The sequence below is a fragment of the Fringilla coelebs genome (assembly GCF_963513975.1).
Source record: "Fringilla coelebs genome assembly, chromosome: 2".
NCBI lineage: Eukaryota > Metazoa > Chordata > Aves > Passeriformes > Fringillidae > Fringilla > Fringilla coelebs.
This window is the reverse complement of record NC_140029.1, coordinates 24,235,566-24,259,506: the sequence shown is the minus strand read 5'-3', so window position 1 is coordinate 24,259,506 and position 23,941 is coordinate 24,235,566. Positions and strand designations below refer to the sequence as shown.

At 36.6% G+C, this 23,941-nt stretch overlaps 1 protein-coding gene across 1 annotated transcript in view; it reads right to left on the bottom strand.

Moving 5' to 3' along the window:
• The window catches only part of MYO16 (myosin XVI), a gene marked incomplete at both ends in the record, with an annotated part of 272,441 nt that overhangs the window by 199,138 nt on the left and 49,362 nt on the right, over window positions 1-23,941 (bottom strand). The window contains 2 exon segments of the mRNA XM_084226992.1: window positions 237-345; window positions 23,745-23,888. Of these exon segments, the coding sequence (XP_084083118.1) occupies window positions 237-345; window positions 23,745-23,888 (253 nt within the window).

Sequence of the window (23,941 nt, the reverse complement as noted above, 5' to 3'; positions counted from 1 at the left end):
CCATACAAAAAGTCAAAAGCAGTTTTGACAATGACAACTGCCATTAACCTTTGTTAGTTGTTCCAATTTAAACGCACTGAAAACATCTGTGGTTCCAAATCATCTTCCTCCCCTTCATCCCCAAACTGATATAGTTCAATTGGCTTTGGTGTGACTTTCATCAGATCAATACACATCCTTATTATTTTTATGACATGTTCAATAAAAGCATTCCAAAAGCTAAAGAGCTGACTTACCATTTTCTTCCAAGTACATCAGAAGGATGCTGCTAGATTCAGTCCCTTCTACAGCATAATCAAGTGCAATATTTCCATTAACATCTTGCAGAAGCACATTAGCTCCAGCCTACAGACAAGAATTAAAAGTGCTTTAGGTTTTTGCACTGAAATCTCAAAACACAACTGGGGTTCTTACATGATCCTATTCAAAAACATTTCAAAGCTGGGGTTCTTAGGCAGCAGGCTGATTATAACCTGATTATAACCTGAAGCAAAACCAAACACAGAAAAAGGCAAAGACAAAACAAAGGACTCATGAATGTCAAAAAGGCTGCCTTTGAGACAGCTGACACTGTTGCCACACTAGCTGTCCCGTCTGGCTTTGCCACACAGATGTCTGAGTTGCTCATCGGTGAGTTTTGCAACCACCACCATTTGCAGCAAGACACTTTAAAGTCAGCTGTCCCTGACTGCAGTCTGCCTTAAACACTCCACCAGCAAGCAGCAGTGGTCAGTGGTGACTGACAAGCAGCACAGACACCCCTGCGGTAGGGATGGGCAGACAGCTGCCCTGGGTAACCTTGTCAGCTGGCCTGACCTCTTAAAGCCTCATCCATCAATCCAACCTCAAAGAGAACCATCCATTGCTAAACGAAATTGCCATTTGTCACCAACTGGAGACAATGAAAATGAGCTTGATAATTTCAGTTGTAGTCTCTAAAGAAGCCAGGTTGAAATTTCTCGAAGTTTCTTTCCAAATTCAATATAAATGACAACCAAGAAGAGCCCTTGGGGTTGAGGAGTAGTGAAATGAACAGCTTGAAAAGAAACCACCAGCATGATTGTATTTTCTATATTAAAGATTGCTAATGTAAGAATCTGTACGAAATTTTTTTTTTTAAGTAAAAAAGCTGTCATCCTTGAAAATACAAATGTCTGGTGGACATAGAAGCTTACATTACTAGTGTTACATCATTAGAAGTTACATTACTAGTGAACTGCCATGTATCTTCTTTAAGAGGTTGTAACATTAATTAATTTCAAATTGCTCTCTATGGCTTTTAATGGCAAAGAATTATAAAATAAGTGTGACCTCAGGTAAATTTAATTCCTTTTCTTAACAGCTTGTATGATAAAGAGTTTAATAAAAATGAGAAGTGCCAAGGACTGCCTTTCTTAAAACCACAGCAGCAGAGGTCAAATGCAATATGAAATTATTAATAGAAGACATAACTGCTTTTTTCAGGAGCTTTCTCCCTAAGTATTGTATCAAAGAAAACCTTGCAGTAGGCTCAGGTTCTGGCTCAGCTATTTTGTGTCAAATTTTGTAATTTGACACAAAAAATGAGCAAGTTCATGTAAGCTTTATGTTATCAAGGTTGAAGCTGCACTGTTAGTCTGAGGTGATCTGAGTTTCCAACACAGTGACCAGGGGACAGACAGGCATCAAATATTACTCACCTCAGCTGTCTCAAACATCTCTTACATCCTATAAGATCACATTCTATGCAGGAAAATAGTCTGTCCTCCTGCAAAACACACTACTTTCTTCTAGCCTTATCTTGTTGCACTGACTGTAAGGGGAGCCCAGAGAGCAAATTTAGATTAGATGTATTTCTTCTGACTTTTTAAATGAAATTAGATGAGAGGATTTGACTCTCATGCTTATTGAAAAGGAATGGAAGGAGACTTAAAAGTGCAAAAGCTTACATTCATGATAGTGCTATGAAAAGAAATTTCTACTGTCTGTCCTGCCAGATAAAATCAAAAAGATGGTAGGAAATCAAAAGGTGAATTTGAATATCATAGTATCTTTAGGGGACAGTTTAACAACTATTTATTGCATTGGTTCCACTACTAGGAAGTATGATTTTTCTTTTGCTTTCTACCCCTGTGTTGGTGAAGGCAGAATTATGAAAGTAAAATACTTTCATATCTCATTGCTTTGCTTATAACTAAAACCCACAAAATTTTGCAGGTATCTATTCTTCCTTGCATGTAGACAATCTCCAGGCAATGTAAAAAGACCATTTTCTTCCTTGTTGAGTTAAGAAACCACAAGACCTTTGATATATCAAATGCAGGAAAAGTAGGATAATTACTTTGGTCAGCAGCACGCTTTTAGTTCATTTCTAACATGTAATATCACAGAAGGAAGGATACAATATGGAATTACTTATCTCCAAGTAATTTCATTGTGTATTTCTATATTAATACCTTGAGAAATGTTTGCAATGCTCCCAAACAGTTTATTTTATGGGTTTAGTAGTAGGCATTTTTAATGTGGTGTATCATCCCTGCCTCCCAGCTCTGCACCATCTGTGAGCTTACTGGGGGTGTGCTCTGTCTCACTGCCCTTGAAGTCCTTGAACAGGACTAGACCACCACGAACCAGGGGCTACACCACTAGTGTGGAAAACATTGCAAACATCACAGATGTTGTACCTCACTTTAGATTCAGATGGCCAGAACTGTGCTAATGAACTTGAGTGCTCCGTTACATATACAACCTCATAGGCCAGACAATAAGAAATCCAATGTGACAAGAGACAGAATTCAGATTATCTGAATAAAGTCCTACTTTGTTTTTGGGCTTCTGCTCACAGCTCTTGAAGGAAACATGAGGAAAACTGTCCCCATGCTGCTGCTGATGCTTTCCAAATTTGCATGCATACTTTGTTTATACTTTAAATGTGATTCCATATTTATTCCATTTCAATGCAACCCACTTGAATTCTGCATGCAGTGCTCAATGTATGTGAAAAGTTACTGGCTTACTTATTCTAAACACATCCTCATTCTCAAGTCATTTCTCAATAAAAATGAGAAATGTTTTACAAAATTTTATGTACTATATGCCATATATACAAAAATATTTTTGAGACAATTATTTGTCTGCAATGATAAATTGTTTCTATTTTAGTAAGACTACAGAGGGAATATCTTTAAATATATTACCTTAAGGTGTTTCTAAAGACACCAGGTTAAATAACACCAAATGCAAAATGCAACTGAAGTGCATTTGTGCTATGCAGAATGACATCCATATGTAGATACAGCAAAAGAGATTGAACTCTGGTGATCAACAATACCTGAGTAGACTTTACCAGATTTACATAATATCCCCACATAATCAGAAATCTGAGCCTGCTGCCAAAGAGAAAATACCTTTGGCTTGTGAAAGGACAAAAGATTTCCTTTCTAGCTCCAGCAATGATGATTCAAAATACTTCAATTTTTATTAGGATCACACTAATTTTTAATTTTTTAATTCTGTTTTAATTTCTCTCTATTTACCTATCTGCAGAATCTCTGATGTTTTCAATGTTTTCATTTCAGAAAAGCAGAGTAGAATAGCTAATTTCCAAAGAAAGTGGTGTCCCTTAATTTTAGCTAGAGAGCTCAGGAGCAATATTGCTGACATAGGTTAGATGTGCACAGTTCCACAGTATTAATCTATGTGCATGCCCACATTTTTTACCCACATGATGCAGTTTAAGATGGTTTCCCACTCAGTGGAAGAGAGATGTGCAACTTCAGATTCAGTGTAGAGTACATGACACAAGTACATCTCCAATGCAACTTATCCCATGATCACATCTTTGTATAGCTAAACTTGGAGCTAATTTAAGATAGTACAAAGAACACTGCTTTTGTTTAACAGGATGCTGTAGGAGCTGAACTCTTCCTCCCCAAATCATGCTCCAGAAGATGGGGAAAGAACCATATAGCTTCTGAAGTACAAGCACTACTCGAAGTTTTGATTTGCAAGAATTTACAAGAACTAGCAACTGCATGACATCATCACATGTGAACATTTGAACATTCCTCTGTAGTGTTCTGTCCCTGTAGAAGCTACCCCTTGCCCCTTGGGAGAGGGACCCAAGAATAAATGCAGTCACAAACTCTTAAGACTGTGTTGCTGCAGCTGTATCCAGTGGATCAATGTCCAAACTCCCACTGCTAAGCTAAAAGTTGAGTTTAGTCCATATTCTACAGTTAGGAAGCCTAATTAGTGATATTGTTAACTCAGAGGCAATCAATAAACAATCAATCTCTCAACCTTTTTTTTTAATAATTAACTGATTCTAAAAATCAATTTATCATGCACACGGGCAAATTTTAAATTAAGTACTTAATTTTTTAGAAAGTCTTAAAACTTCCTTCTGTACTATTTATTATCTGGCCAATATTACTTCCTACTCTTTCTTATTTCAAGTGCTGTGACACGACTTATGATTCCAAAATGAAAAATATATCAACTACCATTATTAAAAAAAAAAAAACATCCCCCCCCCCAAAAAACCCAAAAAACAAACAAAAAAAAACCAGAAAAAAAACCCAAAATCAAAACCAAAACAAAACAAAAAAAAAAACAAAAACAAAAAACCAAAAAAAACCAAGGGCCCAGGAAAAGGGCCCAGGAATCTCCATTTTGAGGAATGTGTCCTTATTTAAAGATTTAAAATTATGTATTTCCTTCTGTGTCTCTGAAATTCACAATATTTTTTGTATCAGCAGTCTAACTTTATTAGGATAGGTGAAAGTCATATGAAAAGCTGTGGGCTTAGACCTTCTCCAGCCATCTCCAGTGTTCAGGGACAGAGTTGTATGGCATTGTATGCCCAGAAATTCAATGTCATCACACCAATAGGGACAGCAGTGTAATCTGATTTAGGCATTGTTTGAGGACTCCTAACTTACCAAGGTTCCCCAAGAACTTGGGAGAGATTTGGGCATTTCTCTGCCTAGGTACTACCTCTTGCTTACCTTCCCAGCTAGGATGTCACAGGTTTTGCACCCAGACAACATTGTGGTCAGAAGGGTTTCCTGGTGGAAATACTTTGTGAAGCAGAGTCAGCATCAATCCATTTCAGGTGGAAATTGGGCAGATTCCTGAAAGTCTGACTATGATTCAATGAAAATCTTGAAAGTCTTACATCTGTTTCATACCTTAAATAGTTCTCTCAAACCTGTGGGCCATGCAGGTTATTTAAATATTTGAAATAACTGAGTAATTTAGATTTATTCATATAGTAGGAAGTCCCAGGTGCATTATAAAATATTTGTAATACAGAAATGATGACACAGCAATTGCCTCTGTCTCCTAGGATTACCACCATTGGCTTCATGAGGTTTTATGAAGGCAATCAGAAATACAGTAGACCCTGAGGAATATGTGAATATGTGTAGATATTAAAAAAAAAAGAAAAAAAAAAAGGACAGAGGCAGAAAAAAAATTAATACACATGTTGCTGTGGAAAAAAAAAAAAACAAAACCAAATTTTTCTCCTAATAGGAGGCTCCTGCACAGTTCTTGTAATGGTTCAATTCTTCTACAATATGCTAGCTGTGTGCAAATTGTGCAGTCACCTGTCAACTGTATCACAAAACCTGACTTTTTTATACCTACTTATATTCTTGTATTAGTAATCTATTTTTATTCAATTCCACATATTCCACATGTATATAACAGTATACACTTATATACATGCAAATGTAGAAACATTTCTATACTATTATCTCATCTATGTTCATCAATTTCTGGGATAGGCTAGCATTTTTTCATTAACAGCTTGAACAATTCACTTTTTCATGTTTTTTTTTTTAAATATAACCACATGATTTACAAACCACACCATTTTTAAATGTCATTAGACAAGATTAAATGTAATTCTTCATGAAACATTTGTGGCATGTCCCCTCCTCTGACATCTGTAGTTGAATTTTTTCCCCTTTATTGACCTACTTTTTCACATTAATTCCATGAAAAGGTTTTGCTGGTTGAAGGACACCCAAGGTTTATGCACACACACACCTGCATGTTCTCATGTATGCCACAGCTACTGTGCTAATCCTACATCCTTGCCAAAGTCCTTAGTACACAAACAGTTAAAAAAGAAGCAAAAGTAATCAGGATATAGAGCTCTATTTGTTTGAGAATAAGGAAACATACAGGAAATCCCACGTGCTCAGGGCTCCATGGTGCAATGCAATCTTGCTCTCTAACCTCAATTGCTTGCATAAATTTTCATTCACGATACCAAATCCCACAAATCTAGCTGGCTCCTCTTTGTGGCTGCTATTAGACTTGTTTGAATCTCATTCCTTAACAAAGCAAAAGGAATAAAGTTGCTCTACACAGTGTTGTGGTTTAGGTCATTAGCACTGGATACCACTTTACACAAATTCACGATGCTGAACAGATGAGGAACAGTTCTCAAGGCAAAGCTCAAAAAAAAAAAAAAAAAAAGCTGAAGGCTTCACCACGTTAGGAAACCACAGACAAAGAAATAAAAAATTAAGTGAGATTGAGCAGCTGCTCTCAGTTCAAAAGCATGTCTTCCTTCCAACTCATTTCAACAACAGATTTTCTGCGGGCAGAAAATTATTTCACAGAAATCACAATACAGCTACTAGAAGAGCTGGGGAAAAAAAGTGATTACAATTATAGGTCCTCCACTGACAGTTCTCCTACCTGCTGCCATCATAATTGAGTTTTGCCTGCTTAGTAAGAAGAAAACTGACAGACACAAGCTGAGTAACCTGTTTTGTATTCTCTTTGTGAGCACAAAAAAATCTAGAAAATATTTTACTAAATCTAAATATTGCTTCTCAGAACACTGATTACAGACTCAATACTTTCATTTTAACTTTTCTCTACATAAACCTTCAAGGAAGACCCTTCCCCATGACATGACTGATTCTTAAGATATTTGGGAGATAGACAATCAATATCTACACACTCCAGAGTAAATAAAAGATTCCTGTTCCAGAACAAAACATCATAAGAAACCCATGAAAAAGGCTGATTCAGGACTAGAAATCTACCATGAAGGATACCTATTTCTAAATATTTACTTTTACTCCTCTGACTCCTAGGCTTGACAAAGAAATGGAAAGGAATCACAAACATTTATAAGGTAGCTACAAAGATATGGAAGTTCAGTACAGCCTGTGGCAAACAGTACAGTCACCTCAAAGCTGCTCTAGCTGCAGTTTTGGCTTGATTGACCCTTAATGCAGCTTGCCAAAAGAAAAGGAAAAAAAGACAACAGACTTCCCTTGTGGAAGACAAGAGTGTGTCTGATGGAAAATCATTCTCCAAACAGAGATATCTGCTGCACAGCTAACCCTAGCAGCCTCCTTCCTTTCATACATCTTGAAGAAAAGCAAATGGAAATTTCACCTGTACAAAAGCAATCCTTTAAAATGCCATTCTTCATCCTTCATCAGGCAATTTCCATCACTGCAGTCTGTGGGGGACACACCTGATATTTTATTAAATAGGAATTTCAGTAACTCCAGATTGATGACTTGGGCTTCAAAGTATTATGTTTTACAAATAATAAACCATGTCTTCTCTTGGGCAGTTAAGTTACTTGCAGTTAGTTAAGTTCCACATGAAACCACCATCCCTCAACCATAATGGATGCCATTTTCCAAAATAAAAGGTTTTCATCAATAAATTCTTATGTTTTAAAACCTGAACTCCTAAAAGTATTGAAGAAATGCAAACAGGGGCCTCATTAAGTCTGAAAAGATTTTCTTCCTTTCTTTACAGAGTGTCTCTTAGCAACATAACAAGGATCCAAACTCCATTTCTATACATATAAATTCAGAACTAAAATCTGTGGATCACAAATCAAAGTAACAACTGTTAGGTGCACTAACAAATGTTTCATGCACGCCGTACTTTGGCTTGTGTAGTTATAGAGAAAATGCAGGGAACAAATCCTCCTGCTCAGCTGATTTCCTTCATAGTAGGACATCATGCTAAGGTGCACTCATGAATAATTCTCCCTTAATACAAATAGAAAAGCCTCTCCCTTCCTTTTACATGAACTTGCAGAGAGCACAGCTCTGCAAACTGAGCTGACCCAGAGCACCATTTACAGGACTCCTTCCATAACCTTGAATCAATGGTTACCTGCAGCAGGAGTTTCCACCTCTCACACAGGAAAGGCTGCAATATTACTGTCTGCAATATTTGCTCTATTTCAGGGCTTTCAACTCTGCAAGAGTTGCTACTGTCTATAAACCCATGCCTGTCACATTACCAAAACTTCTCTTTCACAGGGAGTAGGAACTGTCTGCCATCTGGATGAGCTTAACTTGTGATATAATAAAGGTCTGAATTCATTTTCAGCATGCCTGATCCCACCCACATCATAAAAACACAAACACAAGGCTGAATCCCTTATGTCTGCAACAACACAGCCTACAGAATCAAAGCTGAATTCAGAGCTTTAGAAGTGCCCTCCAGGCATATAAAATAAACTGAAAAAGATAAAACACATATCTCCAAAAAAGCACTCTCAATAAATCAGGAGAGAATGCAGTGCTGAAAATTTTATGCTAATACTTTTATATAAATGCTAAAATAGATGCATTTGTATTAATACAAATTTATGTTATGCCACTATTACTCACTTATTTCTATCATAGGTACATGCTAAACCAGTCAAGGAACGATCATAAAAATGTAGTTTGATATTCACTCATCCTTGAATAAGTAGAGTATTTCAGCAGCACTGTGGATAAAAGTTCTTTAATTCATGGCTCTTCGGTGCAAAAATGGGCACCGAAATCTGAATACACAACTTAACTGCTCATCAAAACAGACTTACTTTCTTGTTATAGTCTAGGAATTAAGATTTATGGGTGCATGCCAGCGTGCATAATGAACATCACAGTGTTCCAAAATCCCAAGCGTGTATCTCTGTGACATGCTGGGTAAAAAAGGATAAAAGTATGTGCCAATACAGTGTCTGTTCATAAAAAACATCGTGTAGTTGTATATATATAGGATCACCAATGGCTACAAAAATCCCCAATTGTATTTGAAAATGTACTCCTTAGCTGTTGAATTACTTCACAAAATAGTAAAAAAAAAAAAAGTACTTTAAAATCATCAAAGTTCCACAACCATTTTGGCAACCATTTAGTTCATGAATAAAGCATTTTCCTCCTTAAACTAATAAAATGTAGGCAATGTCAGTTCACAGAAAAGATTTTCAGTAGAGTTTAAAAAAAAAAAGGCTGTCATGGCACATATTACAGATTGCTTGACAGGCATAGTCTGTTTGACTAATGCATGCAGAAGATAAAAGAATTAGCACTGATGACTGAAAATGAAAGACCAACATTTTCCCATCTGTTTGTGCACCATGGGGACTTAAATTCCGCCCATCAGCTGGAAGGCATTGAAAAGGCAAAGAAAATCCCACTCCAGTTCCAGTACTGAAGACTTCTGAGAACACTCTAGAAGTGTAGCATGTTTGCAACAGCATCTTTCAAAGTAAAATACAACTAAGCATGCAGTTCTGAAATAAAAAGCTAAAACCTAGTTATCCAGAAGTGGTCAAATAAAAAGTAATGTACATTTCTCAAGTTACCACTATTGCCATGCCATACAGATTTGCATTTGGATCTTAATCAGACAGCCAGTTGTCTTTCATGGTGGTTCTTCAAATTCTGAATCCTAATACAAACCACCAAGGTTTCTTGGAATTTAAGGTCTTAATTTCTAAGCTAAATATAATCTGATTTCCTTGACTTAGATTTGCCTCAAGCAATTATTCTAATTTACTCTCTTTTCCTCAAGCAATTATTCTAGTTTACTCTCTATCTGGAAACGCTGAGAATCATCCAACTAGTTTGACTAGAAATTGGAAGAACGAAATTATTTTTGTTATATCCATTTCTGTTTCTTAACTTCCATACTTTATAAGTTTTTCAACAACTTCAACTGATCATCCTTAATGTCATGAAAATCTCCACTTCAAATGCATGACTAAATTTTGCCATACAATTTGAATTTGATTGCCTCAGCCTCAGTGTGTCTTCATATGCAATCACTGCTGGTTTTATAACTAAGAGGAAATAGGCCTTAACAACAATATTTTTCTCTTGCTTTCACTGGCTAGATGTGCATTCAGGCATGAGACAGTTTAGTTTAGCCACAGTGTAGGGCAAATGAATCTACAGTTTCTGCTGTGACAGGCCATGGGCAGGACATACTCAGTTCTAGGGCTCTCACATAACTATGAGTTTAAACATCCAATTCTCTAGTCTCTGCACATATGCTTTATTCAACCAGAAATTACAGGAACCAATCTTACTCTCAAGATATTCACTTGTCTTAATACAATATCAATATTTCAATATTTTACCTGCCAAAAATTTTCCTTCCATTGAAAAAAAGGTGTTACATTAAAGAGCAACTAATGAAGAATTATATATCTATGATTTTCATCTCCAAAGCCAAGTATGACAAAAAAGAAAACAAGAACGGTGTTTCTTTCTTACTTTCCTACTTTATGAAGGCACCACTTGGTTCAAAATATATGTTGCACATTTTCAGTGAGGGCTTCTCAGAAAAGAGACAAAAAGATGAGGCATTAGGGTATCAGAAGGTCTCTAAGAGCATGAAGAGACTCCTTTTAGCTTCGTATGCAAAAAAAGGATTTTCTTTGGAAAAATTGCATGAATGGGATGTACCTGTTTGAATGTCACAAAAATAATTTTATGTACTTTTAATTTTTTTAAAACCATTTTATCTGAAAGTGTGAAAAAAATTTAGAATGTATTTTCTCACTGAAATTTTGCATTTTTATTGAAAGTAGGAGGTAGACTAAAGAATTGAAAAAATATAGAAAATTTGACTTGAATGTTATATATCACAGAAAAGAAGTTATTTTTGCCTAGAATAGCATTCTCATTCTAGTCTATTATTAAGACACTGCAGCAAAAATCCAAAAGATCAGAATGAGGTCAAAAAAAGGATAGTTGAAGTACAGAAGGAGGGGTATTTGACTTGATATTGCCAGCACTCAAATTATTTGGCAAGAAAAGGGAATTAGAAAGGAAACTTCAAAGAGCATTGATGACTAAAGACTAAAATTTCCCCATCTGTTTCTGCACATGGGACTTGCAAACTTCCCATCAGTAGCAGAGCTTATAGAAAAAAAGAAATTATTCGAGCACTGAATGTCTCTGATAACAGAATAGAAGCACACTTTCTTCTAATTTTATTTTAATTGTAATCATTAAAAATTATGACAGGCACACAGAAAAATGATCAGTCCCTGTCTTATATACTTACATAATACTCCAACAAAAGGTCACTTTTTGAAATTATTGCCTTTTATTTTTAGAACAAATAGAAAGAAAATCTCCTTCACACAGCAGAGAATGAACCTTTGGAATTGCCTGTCAAAAAGTCTTTTAATCTGACACCACAGTTAGAGTTAACAGTTACTTTATAGCCATTAAGCAAGCCTGTAATTACAAAAGGTCAAACAAATCTCATACTTTAGGAATTAAAAAGATCATTCCCTGGGGTTAGCAAGAACAGTCACTTGTGTACAAAATTGGACAGTTAGCAAGGCACAGCATTATTGTGGGCAAAATGGAGATAAGAAGCATCCTCTGATGATCCACTACTGTACTGATAAGTACAAATTAAATACAATATATCAAGGTTAAAGTTTTATTTAATACATCTCCTTACAAAATTCTATGTGTTTGTATGTATGTACATGTAATATGCATGCATATATATGGGAAAGTAGTCACGCACACACACACACATATATACACATATACACTCCAAACAAAACTGCAGGACAAAGTTCTGCCTGGTACCTTCACTTGAAAGAGTTTCCACCCCTGGCACACCACAGAAGAGGGCAGAACAAACAAAACAACCACAAAGAAAGGAAGTTGATTTTGATGGCTCTGTACAGATTGAAAGTTGCTTTTTGAAGAGCTTGTAGTTTACATGTTCAGTGTAAATAACATAAATGCAGAAAATCTAACCAGGGGCAAACCTCAAGGCCCTGTTGACCCTGAGGGTCTTCTCCTCAATCCCTACAGTTTGGGGGGATTTTTCCCTTCCTGTCTATGCACACTGTCATATCCATGACTTTGTATTTATGCTACTTGGGAAATATAGATGCTGAATGTTTTGATTTTCATTCTCCAGTTCATTCTGAGATTATATACACACACGAGTATGTGTAAATTAAATATACTTGAAATGGCACACATGAATAAATAGGACTACTTCAGGTATGACATCAGATCTTACCATTTTATTAATGCAGAGAAAAAAGTCAGAGCCCATGTTAATGTATATACACACACAGAGTAATAAGAAAGAAAATCTGTATTACATGTCTCTGGTGTAAAATGCAGGAGATAAAACAGCATGCAATAAACGATAGCTCTGTACAGCATATAGTTTCTGCAAAGATAAATGCATCATGCAAGGAAGTAAGAGTACCAAACTACTATTTTAACTCAGTTAATTTGCATTTTTGTTATGAGACAGATTAATTGTGTTGATTGATAACATCAACATGTTCCCAAGTGTACAGGGAAGGGACTGTACAGTAGCTTGATCTGCACTCAGGGTGATGCTGTCTTGCTGGTTAGTAATTAAATCTAGATCTTCTAGAAACAAATCATCATGTGAAATACCAAACCTATTTAAGGAGTTTGGTACGCCAATCATCTTAACACAAACCTGGCTTCTCAGAACATCAGCATATAATTAGAGAACTCACCAGAAGAGTAGAAAAATGCTCTTATTTTCCTGTGCTAGAGTAATGAATGAAGTGCAGTGGACAAGAAAATCTTCCAGTTATAGTCAATAGTAACTTGCTGTGGGACTGCAGCAATTTAGTCCCTAATAGAGATGTGGGGGAAATATATGCTCCATGACAAATTTTGAAATTGATTACATGAAAAGAAAAACATATAAATCCTAGCAATAAAAGTATAACCACAGCTGACATTTATATATTCACCAAACATAAGACTCCAGGTCGATTTGCAATAATTGGTCTCTGGATTAATATATATATTGGAAAAGTGATGACATTTTACACAAAATTGAAATAAATACTTCAAAGACATAATGCTGTGCCATCTATCAAGGATTTGTGTATGTGTTTTATCAGACAATTTTTTTTCCTCATGCTCATAAAATGTAATATTAAAAGTCAATGTTGAAGTAATAGGCATTAATCTATCAACTGCCTATCACCTAGCAAAGAAACAACTGTCCATAATCAATCCCTTACCATTCTCTGGTCTTCATTCAAGAAAATGAATTTTTCCACCTTCCAGTATTGTCATAATTTTAAGGAACATCCTTATTCCCCAAAAATGCAAGTTTGTAATCTTGCAGTATTCACAAATTCAACAAATACTTTCCATTATTTAACATTTGGAAAAATATTATTTAGTGTGTTTTAAAAATTCACAATATATCACAGTTTCTAATGAGAATAAGTTGAAATTTAAGACAAGTCTGATTTCATAAACATCAACTTCAAATAGCTGAAGACACAGCTCTTATTTAGAAATAATATAAAGGCTAGTTTTCTTCTTTGCTTTCATAAGCCAGCTTTTATACATTTTCCAACATCTCTTTAGCCTTTCATCCTTGCAAGCAGCAACCACATCTTGCTCAAACTCATTACCAAACCAGAAAAAATAAAGTACATCCAACTTTCCATTATTTTTCTTTTCATGACTTTAATTCCTACACTTCACTATCCACCCCAGTCTCATTATTTTATATTGTTCTACACTGAACTGAATTACCTACTTTTTCCACACATAGTCCACACCAATTATTCTAGATTTGGAAAATCAATGCTTTTGCTCCACCTTTCTGATTCTAGCTGAAAAGTCTTTGAACACATGTGCGAACCTGAATCTTTTAATGACCTTTGTGGCACCTCATTTATTAGCTCCACTAACCCTGCACTGTTACAATTTACCTAAACCATCTGCTTTCAATAACTAAGCCAGTTTTTCCTGCAGCAGTTTTCTTTCCAATGACTTTGCACATCAATCTTTATGGTGGCATATCAAGGTAAGTTGTCCTTGAACTTTTGATAAATTGTATCAGGGCTGCAATTTCCCCTACTGGCTCGCTCACAAATTCAAAAATTCATGGATGTTCATTTGATGGCTCTTTTTTCACAGGTTCATGCTCCCAAGACCTTCTAAATTATGCATTACAAACTATGCCATAGTGATATTTCATTCCAGTACTTCTGAAATGAAAACACACAAAAAGCCATGTACAACTGAGAGGGGAGGCTGTTGGTCTGAGTGTTTTGGGGATTCTTTTAGCATTCAGTAACAGCTCTTATCCAAATACTATATTATAAATATAAAAATATAATATAAATAAATCTATTTAAATATAACTATAACCATAAATATAAATATAAATATAAATATAAATATAAATATAAATATAAATATAAATATAAATATAGCACTATAATAATATATTAAATAATAATAAATTTTATTCATTAATGGTACAAACTTTAATTTATATTATTATTATAATTTGAAAATAAATTGGATTGAATACTTAATTAAAAAAAATCTGGCTTAAATCCTCATAATATAGTGATTCAAGGTCTACTTTTAAGTTCCATTTACTTCAATACTTGATGTCAAAATCTGTCACAGTTGGAAAGCATTGCTCAGAAAGATATATAGATCCAAATTAAAGAAGTGCATTATTGTCATGATTACTAAATTATACTGACTTTCCAATCCCATATACAAATTAAACACATGCTTTTTTAGTTAAATTTGGCTAGGAAATGTCCATCTTCCCCGATGACAAAATTTCCTAACATTTAAAAAAAAAATAGAACATCCTTCTTCCCACAGAAAATCGAGAATCTTTTTTTAATAATAAATACTTCTGAGAAACACAATTAATTACTGATCTAAATGCCATCCTCAACTTACTTTCAGAGACTAAACATCTAGCTTTTGTGGCCTTGGGAATTTTTTTCTTGACAAAGAAAAAGCCCTTTTTTTTCTCCTTTGATTTCATGCTCTTTGGCCATTTTGTATTTTGCTTTTGAATATCTGGAAACAGTATTAAAAACAAGCAAACAGAAATATTTCAAATGCTTCAGAAATTGTATGTTTGCCCAGTACTTAACTTTTCTTTCTGAACTGCGTTCTTCCATAAACTTTTGTCCCATCTGTTTTTCAGGCATCAAATATCTACCATGTAACTTTACTTGCTATTTATTTTTCACAATATTATGTTTTTAATATCCTCTGTATGTTACTTTATTGTCTTAAGAACAAAATCAGAATAATTATGTCCACACAGCTTTCTGAACAGCTTTCATGTGGAAACATATTACTAGAATGTATCTCCTGAAGCATCACTTTGGTGATGCAGGTTAACACATAACACATAATCTCATTCACAACTTCAAGATCAATTTTAAAACCAATTAGGGATCAGGTTTGGGGTTCTTTAATCCCTATTACACCTGCATGAAATGCTGCTTTCCAACATATGTCTCCTAACATTACGAAAACCTTGTTTAATTTCTGTCTTAACTTTATTGCTGGACATCTTTGCAATCATTTGCTTTTATGCTAGCAGTAACTTCAATTTTAAAAGTTTTTTGTTACCTCTTCCTCTTTCTTGATATATTTACAGAAACTTCTACAACCTCCCTGATTTGATTGTTTTAAGTACAACGTATTATTTTTACTCCCTTCTCTGAAGACAGGCTTTTAACTCTCACGCTTATCCTTGCAGGTTTCCTTGGTACAATCTCCCATTCCTGAGTGTGGCTGTAGATAGCTAACTGCAGGCTCTCATTACTTGGACACTAGCAAAACCACTCTTCCCTTTCTCTAGGCAACATCTTCATTCTGACGAATCCAAGATTCTGTTTTCTCCCCACCTGCAGTTACATGTTTGCAGCACACAACTGTCTTAAAATTGACTGAAGCTCTGAGTCTTTTTCCAAGTTTTCAGCTGATGGTTCCTGAACATATCACAGAAATGTCTGTTGCTCAGGGCATGACCTTGTATTTGTACACCGAAATTTCAAGCCATTTATATTACTTCAGTCTTCAGATATACCTTATGATTTCTGTGTGACATTACAGTCCTCACCCCAAGATAAGACATCGCAGCATTGTCTTAAACATATTTCAGTATCATACCTCCATTTTACCTCTCAAGGTTATCACTGAAAACTCTAAATAAAATAATGTAATAAGACCAATCCTAATGAAACCTCAGCAGCTCTCAGGCCCATTTCTCTATGAATAGCTAGGCTGTTGTCTTGTTACCAATTTCTTCACTACCAAGCAGCTTTTCAATTCTTCATTTAACTAAGAGTTTTTCCTCAATTCCCTAGCTACTCCATGAGCAACTCTCAGAATAATTATGTCAGTGATTCAAGTAGAGGCCACTTGGCATGAAGAATGAATTTCACCTTCTACAAATATCCCCCAGTGGTGGAACATCCCCAGACCATCTTCTTCATAGCACAAAACTATGTTTACTGAAGATCAAAGCCAGATGTTGATTTTCATTATTTTGTCATTTCTTGATCCTCTTTCTCTGGGGAAAAAGAAAGTTTGAGCGAAGCTTATCCAAAATTCCCTATTTTTGTGCATGTTGTCCATCTCTCAGCATACTTTTCCTGATCTGCTCCAGCCAAAATTGGGGTTGATATTTTTTCCAATGGGTCTAACTCTCTTTTACCTCCAGGAGCTTTTGTTTTCTGGAGATGCTCTAAGAACTCCACAGTATACAGATCTGCTACTTAATAGCCATGGTCTGTGTCCTAAGTCTCATCCCCAACCACAAATGTTTTCCACCTGGACAGAGAAGGGAGGATGAAAGGGGGGGAGAGACGAAGGGAGGCAGAGAGGGAAAGTGTGTCTGTTTGTGTGTGAGATTTCTAGACACCAAAGAAGTATTTACAGGCTTTTATATCTTGCTTTCTGTGTCTACTTCCCATGTAAAAAGGCTTTGATTTCTGCCATGATTTAACATTCTTTGTACAGTTAACTGCAGATTCTATTTCACTGGCTATTTCTCCTATCAATTGAAGTTCAATGCTATTTATTTTCTTTTATATTATCCTCATTTCTTCTCTAGGCTATCTCATTACTTTCATGATAGTGCTCAAAGTTAAATGCTTTGACCATTTTGCTGTATCCAGTTAAGTTCCTGTTCTTATGTCTCCTTAAACCACCTTTAGTGCTGCATGACTAGCTAGCTTCATCACTTTTTGCCAGTCTTTATGGAGAAGGACTAATATTTCTAAAGTTTCCCATGAATGTTGCCATCTGGTCTTCAGCAACTCATTAAAAGGCATCGCCTAGTTTAGTTAATTAGTGGCCTTCATCTAGGTTAGTTTTATGTTATCTCAGCTAGCAATGATGAAAGGCTATAAGCCAGTAGTACACACTCTCTGGAAGTTCCCTCCTACACTTCTCACACCTCCACCAGCCTCTGCAAACTGAGTGAATTCAAATAGATACCCACAGCTTTCACAGAAAAAAATGCTATTTAAATTTCCTTACTACAAATATTGGTATCTGCCTCTAGGAAGACAGATGAATCATTTTTCTTTTGAGCTACATGATAATTTATACTGTAAACTGTTAGCCACTGTCTCTTCATGACCTCTGACTGCTCTTTATTCTTTCCCCTTCCCTGCTTCCTCTCATATTGACTCAAAGGAGGAAGTCATACTGAGCAAGATTGAGTGGGAGGGCAGAATTGCTTCCTCTGAGGAAGCAATTGTTTCTGGAACTATGAAATGGAAAGACCTTTCTTTAAGTTTTAAAGATAATGGCATTTTATAATTCATCTCTGCTTGCTAACACAGCCTGATGCAGTTGCAAAGAACTAGGGCAAAAATAACTACATAACTGCTGCCTGATTACAAGACTTCAGATATGTGCCATTCTCAACCTTATGGGGGAGCAGAAAAGACAGATACAGCCCCATAAAGATTTCCTTTCTACTCCCACCAGGAAGTCAGTTCATGTAAGTTTTTTCCAGTAAAAATATATCTGGTTTTGGAAAGGGGATTTGACAACAAAATCAAAAGTGGATTATACATACAGTGGATAGTACTGTATACCTGACACTGCTCATCTATTGTTGCTGTAAATCTAATTAATGATTTTATGGCAACTCCCTTTTTCACACTGCTAAGCACTGCTAAGTTCTTAAATAGGGGAGTGAAAAAATATTCAGCCTCAATTTTTGTTTTAAATTTGTACTTTTAGCCTTCTATGCCAGATTTGCATTTTGTGCTTCAATTCTAGGTTCCAAAAAGTACACGATGAAACATTTAATTAGTTAGCAGACAGAAGGTACACTCACTTTTCTTAGTAAGGTCAGTTTAAAAAAACGTATTAAGAATGTTCTGAGGATGTAGTACTGATCTCTTCTTTTCTAGTTAATTAAGTGCCAGGTTTATCACGGTAATGCTTGCAGTTCTATGAAAGAATAAATAAAGAATAAATCTCTACTGTGCCACATACTGTACAAATACCAAAACACCATCTCCAACTTCCTAGTTTCATTTGACAAGATCTACCTTTAAGATGGTGAAATTCTAACACTCATGTTGCCCACTAAAAGGTGTCTCCTGATCATAGTAAAATGAAGTGAATTACGCTCTAAAAACACAATCTTATCAGTTTTCTTTTTCTCTGTTGCTCTCAACCTCAGGTCATTCAACATCAAAAGATTTCATGATTCTTTGGTAGTGCGAGGGGAGAAAAAAACCACCCCCAAAACCAAAATCAAAGATACATTATAAAAGAAAAGTCAGAGTTTTCAACTTTCAATATGTGAGCCAAACTGTACAGCTCCATGATGATTACCTGTGCTATGCGCTGAAATTAGTGTCATAGACAGCAAGTCATAAAAAACCCATGGTTTGCAACACAGCCACAGTTATCTTGAGAAAAAAGAACTGAAAATAGGAGCTCAATATGACTGTGAACCAGTGCTGATCCTCTAAAACACAGAATTCATAATGAAAAATAATGCAGTCAGAGTGAACAAAAATTTAAAAAAAGAATATACAAGGTACTACAAAGTGGTTTTTTTATCTACCTACCCTACTGCCTGAGTAGCCAAGGTTAATATACAAAACTGCAACAGCATCAATGTTTATTCCACCACATGTGCACAGTTTCTGGCTGGGATTAAGTAATTTTCCTCCCAGTAGCCAGTGTGTGTTTTGGATTTGTGTTGAAGACGGTGGTGATAACCCCAGGATGTTTAAACTATTTCTGAGCAGCACTCACACAGATCCAAGGCCATTTCTGTTCCTCACCCCACCACTGCAGGCTGGGGGTGCAAAGGACCTGGGACAGCCGACCCCAACCCTTCAGAGGGATATCCCACACCATATGGCCTCGTGCTCAGCACATAAAGCTGGGGAAAGGAGGAGGAAGGAGGAGGATGTTCAGAGGATGGCATTTGTCTTCCCACTACACCGTTACACGTGGTAGAGCCATCTCAGCTTCCCTGGAGATGGCTGAACACCTGCCTGCTGATAGCACAGGGTCAGTTAATTTTTCTTTTGCTTTGCTTATTTGTGCAGCTTTTGCTTTCCCTACTAAACTGTCTCTATCTCAATCCACAAGTTTTCTCACTTTTACCCTTGTGATTCTGACCTTGGGAGAGTGAGTGAGAAACTGTGTGGGGCTGAGCTGTCATGACAAGAAAATAGTTTGAACAGTGCACAATTGAAGGTTACCCATTTTTATGTATCAATTAAAAGCATTTGAAGCTAAACCTTGTCTTTTGTGGAGGAACAATTAGACTGCAAGTGATGGGTACAAGTTTAAAGCTGTAGCCATTTAAAGGACAGTGAGAGGATTATACACTTGCTACAGCTAACAAAGCAGGAGCAGCCTCTAAATGCTGGTGCTTGGACATTCTGCAACTCTGGTAGCATGGGGCAAAGAACTAAGGTACAAATCTTGGCTAGTAATAGAACAAGTGCAGGGAATTAAGAAAAATACAATTTGCAATGCATCCCAAATGATGAAAAAGACCACACCCCAACCGGACAGAACTGCTGACACGTCATCCAGTCCTGAGCTTCCAAAAGGCAGTGAGGCAAGACAGAGGAGCTCCTTCCAGCAAATCTTGTTGCTGTTCACACTCTTAAAAGAGATTTCACATGGGCATAAATGTATATAAGCCTATTTCAGCATTCTCTTCAACCTGCTACAGGAGCCTCCTTCATCCAAAATCCACGAAGGGCAATTCCCTGTTCCACAGGGAGAGCACACAATGCTGCTGTGGCCAGGCAGTGACTGATGAAGGTGACCTCTCCCACCTCATGGGCGTGTGTGGCAGGCAGACCCCAGGACCACCTCTGACCTCTGCACCTCCCGACGTGCCACGCTGAGCTCCTCACTGCCCGACTGCCCAGCACCCACGGAATGGCTCTCCTGGCTGCTCAGCCAGTGCCCCCTCCCCGTGCTGACAGCTACAACACTAAGACATAAATATGTCCCTGGAAAGCTGGGCCACCCAGGGTAAAGTGTTGGGAATTGTGGAAAGAAATAGCTTCAAGCATTTCATGCTGCATCCATTTCAAAAAACAGTATTTACAATTCCAGTAGCCTTCCAACAGGACATGACAGAAAATGACCACATTGCAAACAGCTACAGCCCCTCCTAGTTTGCAGTGAATGAGCTTTGATTTTCTCACTGCTACCCACCAGAGCAAAGAAATTGTGAGTCACCACACTTTAGGTGATGAATGACAAGTCACTATCTTGTCTCAGCCAGAGAAAAATGAAAACCACCAAAAGTGGGGTGAAGTCAGAAACTGGGAGTGCTTAAGCAAATCTTCATTGATAGCTTTCTGGGATCTACATAAACTTTTTTTTTTCCTTACTTCTCCCTCAAGAAATGTTTTAAGTCCTTAATGAGGAAATCTCCACTGGCTTCTGTGACAGTTTTCCAGAAATCTGAATTGTACAATTAAAGAATCATGCTGTTACATTTTAAGTCACATCTTTAAAAGAGAAAATATGGTGTTATCTGGGCTATAAATTCAGTCCAGAAGAAATATTTATTTAAAAGTAATTCCTGAGGTTACAAGAAGCATTAGTTTTTCTTCCAGTGAAAAACTGTGGTATAATAGAAGCTGACTGTAGCTCTTATTGGCATTATCGAGGTTCATGCTACACATTAGACATGGTCCATGAAACACTAACCTCAAGGCAAAGTAATTTCTAATATGAATTGCTCACGCAAAGGCAATTCAGAATTGTGAAAAATAAGTCTCTCCAACCTCAATTTTCATCTTCACATTGTCAAATGTTATCAAAGAGGACATTAATGTGATGGTTTGAAGCCTACTGTTTTCCTAAGAATATTTCCTTCCTCTGCTATCTCTTTGAAAATCTTTAAATCTCAAAATTTCAAAATCTTAATTTTGACTTTGAAGGGAGAGTATAAAGATATTATTTATCTAGTCAAGGAAACTCTGCCTTTAAAAGTGCTGCCCACCTAAATGTGGGCAGATTTACCAGTAGTTATTGCAAATAATATGGACAATTCAAACTTTATCTGCAAAAATCCACATGCATACCCCTGCCTATTGAAATTTTAATGTACTAGGTAACCAAGTTATGAGAAAAAAGTCAGAACCTTCAGATGGAGGCAACTTGTGAAAAACAGGGACCAAGTCAAAAAACATTCAAGTGATAGGCACAGGAAAATTATTTTGGATACAACCCTGTATAAGAACACTTGAAGATTAATTAGATTGAGCTTCATGAAAAAATGGTCAAGGAAAATTTTACAAATGCCCTCTATAACCTAAACTGTTCCTATTAAAGACAACAGCACTGTATTCAGAATTTCTTAAAATTCCCCCCATTACAAGAGTTTCCCACAGTACAAGAGTTTTTTATAAATAAACTGCTCTATTCTAATTTGTCTTTTACTCTAGTAGTACATGCAGAATACAAAGGATACACAGGCTTCAGAGGTATTTACACTGGACAGAATGAGGTAATACAAGACATAAAGCATGACCTGGAAGTTTTATCCTTTATTTGAAAGGAGTAATGACAATATTTAAAACCAGATGTATCTGGTCTTTTTTGTTGTTGTTGTTTTGGTTTGTTTTTTTTTTTTTAATGTACAGGTTGCCCAGTAAGTTTGTGGACTTTCCATCCTTGAAGATTTGATCCTGGGCAAGCTGGTGTGCCTAGCTCTTGTCTGAGCGGAGGGGATGGGCTAAACAATCTCCTAAAGAGAATTCAGGAAATGTATTATCAAGTATACAGTCCAAAAATATATCTCCCTTCCTCTTAGATGTAACATTGAAATACAATTATAAGCATGACAAGAAACTCTGACCTTGCAATGACCTATTTAAAACATAAACAATTTAAAATTATATAAAAAAGACTCAAAAACTTTAAGTCATACTGTGAACTGTTTCTGCAATGCTGTTTTAAAGAGCAAGATCACATGAACTGAAAGAAAGAGCTGCATTAGTACTATTGCATAAAACTAGAGCTTTTGGTCCTAGGAAAGGAAGCATAAAACAGAACCAAAGAATAATTTAGGGTGGAAAGGACATGTAAGATCATCGAGTCCAGCCACTAACTCAGCACTGCCAAGCCCACCACTAAACCATGTCCATATCTGTCACATCTACACAACCTTTGAATACTTCCAGGGGTGTTGACTCTGCCACTTCTATGGGCAGCCTATTCTTGACTACTCTTTCAGCACAGAAAGTTTTTCCAAATATTCAATCTAAGCTTCCCCTGGTGCAGCTTGAGGCCATTTCTCCTTCTCCTGCTGCTTGCTACCTGGCAGGAAGGGCCAACCCCCACCTTGCTACAACCTTCTTTCAGGTTTTCTCTGGGCCTTTTCTTCTCTATCCTAAACAACCCCAACTCCCTCAGCTGCTCCTCATAGGACTTGTGCTCCAGCTTCATTACTCTTCCCTGGATCCACTCCAGCCCCTCAGTGTCTTCCTTGTAGTGAGGGGCCCAAAACTGAACACGGGATTTGAAGTGTGGCTTCACCAGTGCTGAGAACAGGAGGACAATCCCTGCCCTGCTCCTGCTGGCCACACTACTGCTGATACAGGCCAGGATGCCATTAGCCTTCTTGGCCACTTGGCACACTACTGCTCTCTAAAAGGCTGAATGCCATATCTATTACTACATTGTGCAAACTCAGCATTAAAAAGTCAGAGTTGTTTATATAAATATTAAATTTGTCTCATTTTGACCATGCCTACAAACACTTTTTATGAATACTGAATGTAAGTTAGCCAATGCTTGCTGTTCAGAGGAAGCTTTTGATAAGATTTTCTGAAAACTCAACTCTTAACAGAAAGTGACAAGGAGAAAATGAATATTCCATTTGGGACTGAGTACTTATCAGAGATATAAGCTCTGGACCACAGGGGAGAAATAGGAGATACTTGACATTGATGTTTGCAATTTATTCTCATTGAAGTCCTAAAAATGCCTTCTAAAAATCCTGAGCACCAAAGCGATGTCAAGAAAAACCAAGCACTGTACATGTTTCCACTGATGTGATTAGTAGCAATATGTTGCATTCATACAGCGGTTTAAGACCTTAGGGTGGCTCCATTCTGTCTCCTTTTCAAGCACACAGTGCATTGCTTTACTTACTAGTAGCAGTAGCAGGACAATATCAGGATTATCACAGGCACAGGCTACATGCATTGATGTCCAAAAATCCTCATCTTGATGATTTACATTTACTCCTCTGTCAATTAGAATTTCTGCAGCAAATGCATTATCATAGCGAGCACACTGGAAGAAAAAAGAGCAGATTAGGGATGGTGTTTTCCTCAGTGTACAACTAC